Source organism: Pan paniscus, chromosome 16 (assembly GCF_029289425.2).
Source record: "Pan paniscus chromosome 16, NHGRI_mPanPan1-v2.0_pri, whole genome shotgun sequence".
Lineage (NCBI taxonomy): Eukaryota > Metazoa > Chordata > Mammalia > Primates > Hominidae > Pan > Pan paniscus.
The window spans coordinates 81,708,098-81,720,894 of record NC_073265.2 but is presented as its reverse complement, the minus strand read 5'-3'; the positions used below and the strand labels follow the sequence as shown (position 1 = coordinate 81,720,894).

The window sequence follows — 12,797 nt, the reverse complement described above, 5'->3', positions numbered from 1 at the left end:
TGGGGATTCCATTCTGCAAGTCAGTGGCAGGTGTCAACCCAACCCATCTGCTCATATGAGGTTGGATTCCAGCCAGTGAATTAATAAAGATACAGAGATGAGGCCAGCCAATTACGAAGAGACCTAGCAAGGTATGGGAAAGCCACTAGAGCTCTAGCCACTGGGTAGCTTGTGGACCTACAGAAAGGGAGGCAAATGCTGTAGTTTCCACTGAGGGAATGGGACTGGGTCTGAGGCTGTTTGTTCATCATTCATTCATTTGCATATTGATCACCCACGGAAGAACATGCACTGTACCTGGGCACTATACACTATACATGCACTGGGGCTTTTGTGAGATGAAGCCAATTGCCTGTCTCCTAGGCTTTACAGGCAGTGGGAGAATCAGAAATGAAAACCAGACAGTGAGAGGATAGGACCACTAAATGTTACCAGTAGAAGCTGCATGGTATGGAGCATTTAGATTCCAGCCAGAGGTTGGGGTAGTAATGAACAATGACAATTTCTGTGCTGTATGTTGCACTTGGTACCTTTACACATGATCTAATTTAAGTCTTACCATAGTTGCATAAAGTAGGCATTAATATTCTCATTTTACAAATGGTAAAACGGGGGCTAAGAGGAGTCAGATCACTACATTAACATCACACCAACAGTGGGGTAGGGATTTGAGTTCAGGTCTCTCTTGGCTCTAAAGCTCATACTCTCTTAAGTCCATAACCTCAAAGCCCATAAATATAGAACACACATAGCCAGAAACACTCTCCAGAATCTTTTAGAATCATTCTACCTGAAGGCACAAGAAAGATAACAGAGATTAGAGCATGAGACAGAGGAAGAATTAAAATAGTGCTTTTAATATAATTTTCAGCAAACGTACAGTATGTACTTTACATCACATATTTCTAAACTGCTCATTTGGAAAATAAAAGCTGCAAAAATACAGAGTACCACACTCAAAAATCTATTGAGTATGTGCTTTTTCCCCCCTCCATTCTGTGCAACAGGTTGGTTTTTACCCTCTCGGCTGATTTCGTTAAAGCTGTTGGAGCCCTCAGTCAGAGGAGCATTCCCAAGAGGGGACTTTCTAAAGCATGTTGGCAAGCCATCCCCAGAGGAGGTAGAGGGATGGGTGGAAGGGAATTTGCACACCAGGTCAGCATGACTCTTTAGAGACCCAGGAAAGATGCCTACTCTGAGAGCTGTTTGGAGTACTCCTGACCATAAGTCACCTCTTTGGTCCTCATCACAGGCCTGCGCTTGGGGCCTCAAAGGACCACACACTGGCTGGATAATCCACATGGGGACCCTCGGGTTCTCGGACAGGGAGGAGTGCGCTAAGTGAGGCCCGCGAGGTCTGTGGGTGGTGGTGGGCTGTTCTCTCCAGGAAGAGGAAGAGGGCCAGGCCCTCAGCTTCTCACAAAGGAGTCTTCTGAAGGTGAATGTGATTCGGGGCAGGTTTTCTCAGTCTCAATGTCTTGGTACTCTGTGCCTAAAGGGGGAGGAGGGAAGAAGAGCCAAGAGGAAAAAGAGATCGGTCTTTTCTGCTTCACCTACTTTTTGTTAGGCTTATTTAATAGCATGATGGCTTTGCAGTGAAGGGACAAGAGTAGGCAGTCAAAGCAATAAAGTGCTGGGTTTCATTCCACGTAACCCCAAGGGACCAGACTCTGAGCCCAGAGACTTTTTTGAAGGCCAAATATCCTTTCTGGGAAGGATATTTATCTACATGACCAACCCCACAGCCAAGCAGATGTTGGGGATGAGTAAGATGTATCCCAGTCAATAATTTATCCTTATCTTATGTAAATTACTAGTGACAGACCTTGTGTTCTGGGGCTCTAAGTGTCACTGTACATCTCTATTGAAGAGATTCCTGAGTGTCACAGAAAACTGCCTGGCATCACAATGTCATATTTCCTCCTCCAGCATTCGGGACAGTTTGTTTTTTTCAGTAGCCACAGATATTCACTGCATGCTGGCTGAAACGATATCCTCTTTGGAGCAAGGTTTTTAAGCCTACGCCACATTTCCAGAATAGATGCTGTGGCTTCATTTTAAAGGTATTAAAAACACAACTAGTCTCAGTGATGATTCACAAGCTGTGCAGGTCTCATTGATTGTGACATGCAGCTCTCCTGTTCAATAGGCACAACGAGGCCACAGAAGTCTATTTTTTTGTCCTCTTTAGACTTTGACCCAGCGCTACAAAGGTGACAGTTTGGAAATGTCATTCCTTTCCTCGGGATTGTGAAGCTGAAGCCTGAGTCCTGGGCAAGTTGGAGCATCCTTCCTTCACTCTCACAAGGCCCAAGTTCTTACAGTCTTGGGTTCCACTGAAAGACTTGGGCGTGGGGAGTTGGGAAGGGTGGGACCGAAGTGAGAGAGCTGGGGTTCATCCCTGCTCAGCAGAATGAATAAGATAAAGGCTGATGAATGGCTAGGAAGTTCCTGCTGATGTGGCTAAGGTTGAAGTAGGAAGGAGGAGTGTTTTGAAAGGTTTCCAACATTTAATTATTAAAGTGAAACCTAGATTCCTGTGCCCATAGGCAAAACTTTGCAGAGATTCTCACCTCCAACTCCTGGCTCACTTCTCTATGAAACAATAGACTCCTGCTAGGGGTTTCCCACAGGTAGACGCTCTGTTGGCTTTGTAGAGGCTTCATAAGAAGCTAGTTCCGTGTTCTAACTTCGGGGGCTTTGTGTTGTAGTGGAAAGAGCACTGGTTTAGGAGTCAGATCTGTCACTGGCTCCTGGTGGCTTTATAAACTAGCTTTGTGATCTTAGAAAGGTTGGATTTGCTGAGCTTTAGTTCTCAGACCTGTGAAGTGGAAAAGAATATATACTTACCTCGTAGGGCTGGTGTGAGAAGGCTGCTGGGAGCAGTACCTGGGATCATGAATTCACAGAACCCGGCACATGGGTAGCAGGTGCTTAATAAAAACATGAACTTCCTGGCCCCTTCCCTCCCTTACAGTGCTGGATGGGAGCACCATCTGTGTTCAGTTGGGATCCTTCTGTAGAACATTTTGTAAACTCTATGCTTCCAATTCATTTTATGGCCTTAGATTATAAAATCAAATGGTCTTGCCAAACATGTCTCCATGAGAGCAATCTTCTATAAGGTTAGTGTGAGAATCTTCTATAAGGTTAATGTTAAGAAAAACATTAATGGGATGGTAAGTGTCCACCTACAGAATGTTAAACTTCCAGAAAACTTACTATGTTGTTCATTTGCTCATAGCAAAAGAACATAATCAATTGTATCTTACGGGAAAAAAATTCAAAATTTATGATAATCACCACCTCCTGATTGTTGACCTGAGTCACTATTACAAAAATGGAAATGTCTGGATATTCTGTTCCTAAAAGCCTGGAATCTGAGAACAGAAGACAGAACAGCAAGCTAGGGTGGCCAGTGCATGAGTTTGACCAGGGACTTGAACTCAGTATGACAAGTGCCCCTGGTCTCCTCTGGAGAGGAAGTATATCCAATTAGGGACCAGCTTCGGTGTGTTTGAAGCCCTGGGGTCAGAGCTGATCTCCTGTGGTTGATGCTGTAGACTACAGGGGTGCCAGGCATGGCAGGTATCTGGGGTCTTTCCGGGGGAGCCGATGACCAGCACTGTGGAGTGCCTCCCTGGCATCTTGGTGCTTTGATAGTGCATTTCGGAATGCACTAGAGTAGGAGTCTCCTATCTGATTCCTCTTATCTGTCTATTTCAGGTAAAATACTTCACATCAATGGACCACTGGGATCAGGGGTTAGAAGGACACACAGCCCCAGAGCCCAGCTGCCATGGTGTCCTGGTTGTTACATCAGGAGGCACGTGGGAGCATGTGGGGCCCCACAGTCCACTCGGGCCAGAGTCTTCTTGATCAGTGTCTAAAGGTGGGGAGGGAGGTCCCTCGTGTCTTACCTGGTAGGGAGGTAGTACCCATAGTGGTTATGGGTCTGTCTGGGAATAAGGAGAGCTTTTAAAGACCTAAAAGCTTTTTCACAGACCTGGGTTTGAATCCCAACTCTGCTTTGTGGATTTGAGCCAATTCTGGACCTTCCGAGTCTCATTTTCTTCCCCCGTAAAATGAAGCCAATAACAGCTCCTACCTCACAGGGTTATGGTTGAGATTACATGAGCTAATACATGAAATAAGCTCAGCCAGCAGCTGGTTCATAGTCAGTGCTTGAAAAATGTTAGCTACTATTATTAGTGCTTACCAAGTATTTTACCTGGCATATCTGTTAACTTTAGGGTGCCAGTGTTTTGTGTTGGTTGTGGGGAGGAAAAGGATTGGAAATACTCTTTGGTATCCGGAATCACTCTTCTTTTTCTAGTTTGAACATTTCTCCCTCATGTGCCCATTTCCATCATTTAAGAGAAAAACGATGGTAACTCTAGTCGAGCTACGGTGTCACAGCTATATGGGAATGTAGACTATACAGTTCAAATCCGCCACGTCACACAAGAGAAAAATAATGTTGCCTTCAATTTTAACCATGAGAGCAAAGGGGTACTTAACTTATTCTTGGAAATGAGATATCTGAATTAGAGTCTCATGGTCAGGAGTGTTAAGGCTGATAGACACCTAGCTCAGGGTCCCTTCCTATGTATGCCCTGGCCCATGCTACAGCAGTCTTAGGTGCTGGGATCTGCCTCACCTATGCTCAGCCGCTAGGGTCCCCCAAACACGCAGTGCTGCTTGAGGCCTTGCCTGTGCAAGAGAACAGAGATCAGCACACTATGGCCTTCCCTCAGTCACCGACTGTCTTTGTAAATAAAGCTTTATTGGAACATAGCCCATTTGTTCACCTGTGGTCTATGGCTGATCTCACAGTACTACATCAGTTGAGTAGTTGCAACAGAGACTGCAGGCCCACAAAGTCTAAAATGTTTACTACTTGGCCCATTAGAGAAAAAACTTGTGAATGTTTTGGTGGCGCTCTCTCTGGGGGCAATTCTGCCCTCATCTTCTCACCCTGCTTCCCCAAAAGTCACCCACTGCTCTTCAGTTCTTAGTTTCTAGGCCACCCACTCTCCAGAGCCTTCCTGATTCTTGCTGCCATGAGGCAGAACTCACCACCATCATGAATTGGCTCTCCTTATCCCCAGACAGACCCTAGCTCTTAATACTATTATCCCATTGGTTTTGTTTGTGTTCAGATCTGTCCAGCTCATTGAAATGGGGGTTCTTGGAGGGTAGGGACCAAATCTTTTCCACTTTTGCATCTGATCTAGGGCTTGGCATATAGCCAAAATTTTAAGGAATGAAAAAATACATGTTTTGAATATATCAAACTCATGCAATGCACCCCCAAATAAAACAAACTCTGCAAAGAAAAATGCTAATGTGGATAGTCTCTGAGAAGTGTGAGTTGTCCCTGTCTCCATGGCAGTCACAGGTTTCTAAGGGACAGGGCCATCTTTGCTTTCCAAAATTTTCCATTTTAGGTTTGATAACCCATGTTGTCCCTGCCATGATGACCAAGCATTCTGGGTTGCTGAAGCTACTGATGAGGCAGGCGTGGGTGGCTGCGTGCATTCAGGGTGGATTCCACATGCTGTTCTAGGCAACAGGCCCCATAAGAGGCATTTGAACAAAAATCTTCCTTGCATCTTCCACCAGTGAGAGAGTATTCCAATTTACTCTTGAGCAATGACAATACACTAGGGGCGTGGGGTCCAAAGTCTGTCACTTAGGGTGGTTTACTCTAAGGGATTACGTTCTTGCGGCTGTTGGGAGAGTAGCAGTTTGGAATAAGTCGGGTGGAGCAGGTGTAATAAAAAAGGAAGGAAGGTTAGAAAATGGATAAATACTATATTTGGGTCTTGAACTAATTTTCCAGGCCAAATTTAATTTCACTAGCACCCTCTCTTGGAAAAGTTGGCACCTCTTAGATATTTGAAGTGGATTCTAACCTAAGGGAGAACAGTCCCTAAAAGGAAACATGGATCATGGTTGAGAGGAGGTCAATCAGAGGAGAATGGCGTGAGCCCAGTGGAGCCAGCAGGCCCCTGCCATGTGTCTGGTACTTTCCTCTGGCTTCTGGCCAGATATGTGGTTCTCCCAAGCCATCAAGATAGTCAGGTAAGAATAGCACCAGGCAGCGGCAAGTATTCTCCATCTGTTAGACTGAAAAAACTGCATGGTTTCTTCCCTCATCTAAACCAAATCAAATAAAATATTCAAGCAACAATAAAATATAGCGTAACTCCGTCCAACTGCAACAGAAGCTCATCCTGTTTTTCTGGTCTTGACTGTATGATCAGATGCAATGACCTCTATGCATTGACCTTCATAGCTTGCCACTGCTGAGTAGGGCCTTTGGAGTTCCTAGCAGGGCTTAGAGCAGACTGCACAGGTCTGGCAGGCATGGCTGGGTGGAGAAGAAACCAGACTTCCTAGGACCGGAAGCAGCAGGCGGCAAGAAAACCAGCCCAGCAGGCACACGGGGACCCAGAAACTACTTTTCCTTGGAGGTTTCTCTATTTTAGTACATGTATCTATCTCCATTTTAAATGTTCCTCAGTGAATGACCTTCTCTGGAAGGTGTGAAAGAATATCCATTAGCAACCACAGGAGAATCTTTTTCCTGGGAAAATTCCTCAAGAGTGGTGTGACTACCATCCCAGGGACCAGCTGGTTGCCCTTGTGTGGAACGTTTCTACAGGCTTTTTGACTGTAAGGGCTGGGAAGCCCTGCCGTAGTGTGAGTGAGGGGAAGCTGGAGGGCAATTACTGGACACAGGGCAGTGGAATCGGGGGACTGGAATGCACAGATGACACTCAGCCAATCTTTAAAAGTCAGCACTAGAGCGAGCTAGTCCATGATCAGATGGTGAGAAGGAAGTGATTTTTATGGAGGGGCACGCTCCCTCCTGCTCGGAAGATGTTAGCAACCCTGTCAAATGATTCCTTAGAAGCTCCTGGCTTTCCAGTTATTATTTTGCCTGTTAAGTGTTCCTAGCAAGCTCCTCGGGGGGACCATGAGAGGAGGCTGCTTCCACTCCTTCGTTAGCTGTGAGGAAAGCCAGCATGCCATGCTGTGGCCTTCTGGAGCCCTGTGTCCCCAGGGTGCCTCAGAGCCAGCGTTCCCTGACAGCACACAGCCTCAGCTGAGAGAAGACAGCAAACCCTGTCCCCTAGAGAGGCATTTTTGCAAAATGTGCTTACTTCATAGGAGGGAATCATATTGGTAAAAAACAAAACAAAACAAAACAAAACCCAAACCTTCTTGGTCTCTACATAGGAGTTACAAAGATCTGTCAATTTCAGCAGAGACTTTTCATCCACCCTGGGCATGTTCAACTGAGATGGTGTAGGAGTTTGTAGCAGAAGAGAGAGAACTCTAGCATTCACTTTCTAGGTTTATTCCATCCCGTACATTTTTGTATTCTGTAAATCCAATGATCTTACCAGGAAATCTTTTCATTCATTTGAAACCAAACAGATAATTGAGGGGCTGGATCTAGTGTTGTATGTACAATGCTTCTTTAGAGCACAAAAGGCAAATTAAAACTAGACTGAGTTTTCTGTTCGGTACTATATGAGAATAATTAAAATTTTAAAAGACGACACAACAGAATTCAGAGCCATCCTGCAACAGCGGTCTTTAAATTTATACCCAATTGCTGATAAAACTCAGCCCTGGAGTTGTCTTCCTGTTATTCTAACATCTTTTTCACATTCATCCTAAAATCTTAGGAAAAAAAATCCAAAATGCAAAGAGTTTAAAAAACGTTTTTTTTTTTTCTCTCAAAGCAAATAGTTCCATAAAACACTAGGTCAGAGGGCCTCAGTGTGTGTGTACTGAGTTTGAAGGGCCAAGCAATAATCTATAAGAGTGACCTATTAGCAATATATTTGCAAAACTAAACCAAAATCTGTACAGGATATTATCAAAGCCTTAGGAACAACAGAACATATATATTTTATGAAGTGGTTGGAGAACCATCTCCCCTTTAGTAGTTAACGTACTGATGAGTGTCCCCATTTTCATAAGCAAGCACATACTAACACTAAGCAGTTGAAAGGCCTGTCTCAGAAGCATCCTGCCCCAGGTAGCTGATCACGGTGGCCCTATACCACGACACAGCTTTTCTTTTGGTTGGTCTTGCTGAGTGCCTTCTCTAGATTTGGGCTGTCATTCAAGCCTCTTCATTTACAATGTTCATTAAAAATTCGGTACCATACCTGTCCCACTCCCAACCATTTTTTACTTCCTGATTCTTTTGTTTGCCTTGTGGGTAAAATGCAAATGTGTCCAAGGTGAAAAAGCAAACCAATCAACCTTTGAGTTTTTTTTCCAGCGCCAGGAATGTGACATGAACAAAGGTCACTGAAGCAGCATGAGGAGTAAGTTAGCAGGGCCCTTTGTTGTATGTGTATGAGAAGTGTGTACCTTTACCTAAGCTCTGTCCCCTTACGGAAATGGCCGTAGAAGGCCTAGTGTGCTGGTTGCGAGAGGTTTTCCAACGTGATTCTTACCCCAAATCATAACAGGTTCATTCTCTGAGGTTCACCCACCTTCAAAACACACAGACAAGGGCCTTAGTTCAAGACTAACACTGAAAATGTCACGGACATTTTCACGCATTGGACACACGACAGCTTCCAGGAGCTTGTGGGTCTATTCGTTATCAGAGATGCTACAGACTTCTTAACAGCTTGTGTTAGGGAACTGTTCTTCTTTCCTATCCCCGGAAGTGTTGCACCCATACACACAAACCCACATCTAAGAGTGTCTCCTCCACAGGCTGAAAAGAACGCCTCTTGGAATGTCAAGCATGAATATAAAAGGGTTTCCCGTGACAGTGATCACTGAATCATGGGGAAGGAAGCTAAAAGGCAAATTTGCAATTCATCACATTATCCCCTGTTGTCTCAAATGTGATTCTTTTAAAGGCAGGCTGCATATACACTCTCTTTTTGAAGCATTTTTTTTCTTCTTGTAACACATTGTATATTCTTGTTTTTGTAGAATATTCGAATGAGGATAAAATGATGAAAATTACAATAGGTTAATTGCATCCCTTGTATCACATATTTTTGGTGCATTAAAAAAGGAGAAAAAAAGTAAAAGCAACCAGCATAATAAATCCGGCCTAGAGAACTGTGTTAGTGACTTGAAGGGTTAACACAGATTTTAGAAGTAGTTAAAAATAGTATTAGAGGATTATACATACAACAGTTTGAAATTCATATGGATTGTATTTTTTTCTTTTAAAAATGGCAAAATGTTTTTGGCAAATGTAAGCAAATGACTTGGACTGCGTTGGGTCTCACCAGCTCTGAGCCGGGTCAGTCATAGCCAGGCGAGGCCTACTGCTTCCTGAGGTCACTCTGTGGGGCTGGGGGAAGGTGGATGCCCGCCACTGGGAGGTGCTGGCCCCCCCACCTGGCTCCCCCTCAGGCCCTCAGTCTTGAACATGGAAATGGAGGTGGTGAGAGGTGCCAATTACAAACTCCAGCACGGATCACCCATTAGCATCACTGAGAGAACTCTGGGGCCTTGAACCACATGCAGACTGGGTGAGTCGTCTACACAGTGACCCATATTGCGAAAGTCAGAGAGAGGAGTGGTGCTTCCACCCCTCCGACTTGTGCGCCCACCCCCACCCCCACCTGGAGGAAGAGGGTGGCATGGGGTGTGTCACTAGTGCTTAATCTGGCAATGTTTTCAACTTGTGGTTTTTTTTTATTTTTATTTTTATTTTAGTAAACTTCTTTTAAAAAATGTTTTCTGTTTTGTATGTGTATGTATATCCAGAAATGTCCATCCTCCAAGCTGGCCACCACTGTTCCCTGAATTTGGCAGTGCCTGTTGCTTGCAGCTGTCAGCATCCTGAAAACCATGAGGTGCCTTCAAAGTAGACTCTGTGGCCCAGCCGCGCGAGTGGCCTCCAGGACCCCGCCGCACGATGTCATTCTCTCCTTATTCTGAATCCTGTCTGGCTCTGATGCTGAGAAAAAGGACAAAGTCGGTGTGTCTGTCTGCGTGTGTGTGCATCTGTGCCTCTGTGTGTGTACTGAGTTTTGGTTTTTTTTGGAAACCTTTTTTTCTTTTTTTAAGAAAAAAATGACCCTTGGATTACTAATACAGAGTTCAGCCCTCCTTTAGTCACTATAAAACGGACTCCATGTTTTCACACCACTCATGGTCTTCCAGGTTATAGATAAACTTTGTCCTATGTGTCTGGTTTGCGGGCACAGGGTCCCTCCCCAGGTTGTCTAGGGTCAGAGTAGAGGCAAAGAACTCACTGGTGCTCAGCCCGCCCTCGTGGTTTTTGATGTAGCGTTTATAGTTTTTCCTCAGGCACTGCCACGTGGTGGTGTACAGGATGAAGGCGAAGGATTTGAGCGCGATGGCGATGCTGACATACAGGTATCGGTAGACCACATTGTCGTAGAGGACGCAGGCGCCTTGCTCCCCGCAGAACGTGCTCCAGAACAGGCAGGTGGAGTCGATGCCAGCCCCGAAGATGAGGGGTGGAGGGATGAAGCCTGTTATCGGGAAAAGAATGTTAAGAAGGTTCTGGATCTGGTGGCCAGTGCTCCCCTGTTCCTGTCTCTGCCTAGCTTTTCTTGTAGCACTGCTAGGCAAATATGTCTGACTCCGTGGCTCAAAGACATGCTCAGGAGGCCAGCGCATGAGTTTGTGTCCCAGTTCTGCCTTTTTATTATGGTACAAATCTGAGCAAGTTATTTAAGCTCTCCTGCCTTAGTTTCCTCATCTGCAAAATGGGGATGATGATAATACTACAGTCTTCACCAGATGGCTGTGAAGACTAACTTTACACATAGAAAGCATCAGTCTGGCATGGTGGCTCACACCTGTAATTCCAGCACTTTGGGAGGCTGAAGCAGGTGGATCACCTGAGATCAGGAGTTTGAGACCAGCCTGGCCAACATGGTGAAACCCCGTCTCTACTAAAGAGACAACCTGGAATTTGCACTGTGGTACATGTTGGTGCACATCTGCAGTCCCAGCTACTTGGGAGACTGAGGCAGAAGAATTGCTTGAACCCAGGAGGCAGAGGTAGCAGTGAGCCAAGATCGTGCCACTACACTTCAGCCTGGGTAACAAAGCAAGACTCCATCTCAAAAAAAAAAAAAAAAAGCATCTAAAACAGTGTGTACTGTGTCACTTTACCATGTAAAGTGAATGACAGCTGCTATTATCATCATCCTCCTCTGCTGAGAGCCTGAGAAGGCCAAGACGGTCTTCCTTGAAGAGAAACATTCTTAGCGTCAGTGAAAGCAGCGTAGTCTCATAGAGGAAACTGCAAAGCGCCGGCATAGTGTGTGTGGTGTTCCATAGAGGAAACTGCAAAGCGCCGGCATACTGTGTGTGGTGTTCTTCTGTTTGAGGCTTTTAGGGCTGTGTGCTCTTGAGTGCAGGCACCACAAATTGGACTTGAGTACATCTGTGTATATACACATATAGTTTAAAATGGAAAATATCTGCATATATATTGACAACTTCCCTTCCCCTGGATATTGAATATTCCCAGCTCAGAATGAGTTGGTAACCAGTTTTGAAACCCTCACGGTAGAGCATTTCCGGTACCTACAACCAGTCACCAAAAATGGCAGATGAGATGAAAACCGTTCCCCTTCCTTACATCAGTTCCCTGTTCCTCTCTGTGTTTCTTTGCCTGCTGTTATCCGAGTTATCAGACCTGGCTGCCCATGACAATCATCATCCAGGGTGTCCCATCCCAGACCAATGAAATCAGAGCATTTGGTGTGCAGCAGAGTCCTCAGCACCTTCACATTCCCAGGTGATTCTGAGTGAAGGGGGAGAGCGTCATCTGTACTATGGGGAAGTGACAGATGAGTCACTAATGCAAATTAACTGTTCAAAAAAACTGTCCCCTTGAGGCCAGAATAAAGTGCCAACCATCTTCAGTGACAGACTGCAGGAGGAGGAAGTGATCTCTGGAACTAGGTGTGGCCAACTCTGAGATCCCAGGGCCTCTATACCTCTATCTGGAGTGTTCCTTGCAGAGCCAGTCCTAGAGCATCTGAATTTCATTTTGTATTAAGGAAGGTCCCTCTGAGATTTTGATGAGATCTAGACCCATAGCCCAGCAAAATACACCTACCCATAAAATCAAACCCGTATTTCAGGGGGTTCATAGGCCCCTGAAGTCCAACCATGATTGCTGGAATAACAGCATGTGCATTATAAGCACAGCAGCACCTCCGTTCTGTGGGGCCTCCAAAGGCAGTTGGGGAGAGAGGGAAGGCTTAATGAAGGAAGCAGCCCTTCCCCCGGTTTTAATGACAGGCCTGGAATCGGGTGAGAGCGGGGCTGTGTTACCCTATGAGTGCTAATGAGCTTGGCAGAGCTCCAGGCTCTCTCGGCCCAGGTGCCTCTGTACTTCTCCTTGGAACTCTTCACCTCCGCTGCTTGATACCCCAAAGAGAAGCCCCCGAGAAGATTTCTGGTTGAAATCTCATTAAACTTCCCAAGCAGCTCGATTTAATAAACAAGCTCCAAGCTCAAAATCTCACACAACCTGCTTCCTTCTTTCCAGCTGCCAGGTTGGGCTGTGGTCCTGCCGAATGGAAGCACATATTCCTAGCATTCCCTGTGATCCCAAAGGCTGCCCAGGTGTCTCAGCCCTTCCCCAGCAACCCTGTGTGTTTTCCCTGCCCCCTAACAAGTGCCTTTTTTCATTTCACTGAAAAAGAGCCAACTGGAGGAACTGCCATGGCAACCGCATAATAGAAACTAAGCCACACACCACGTTATTTATGTAAAAAATGAAGATCTGGAGCCAGTGTGTATTA

At 45.5% G+C, this 12,797-nt stretch overlaps 1 protein-coding gene across 6 annotated transcripts in view; it reads right to left on the bottom strand.

Moving 5' to 3' along the window:
• Nucleotides 1-836: 836 nt before the first annotated feature.
• Nucleotides 837-12,797, bottom strand: part of SLCO3A1 (solute carrier organic anion transporter family member 3A1) — a 320,979-nt gene continuing 309,018 nt past the window's right edge. For 2 of the 6 annotated variants that reach the window (XM_034939451.4, XM_055098876.2), the window contains 2 exons: nucleotides 10,260-10,502; nucleotides 837-1,492 (listed from right to left, as the gene is read on the bottom strand). In XM_034939451.4, coding sequence (XP_034795342.1) covers nucleotides 1,410-1,492; nucleotides 10,260-10,502 — 326 coding nt within the window. In that variant the 3' untranslated portion in view covers nucleotides 837-1,409. The other 4 variants (XM_034939452.3, XM_055098875.2, XM_034939450.4 and 1 more) reach the window with 2 other exon arrangements.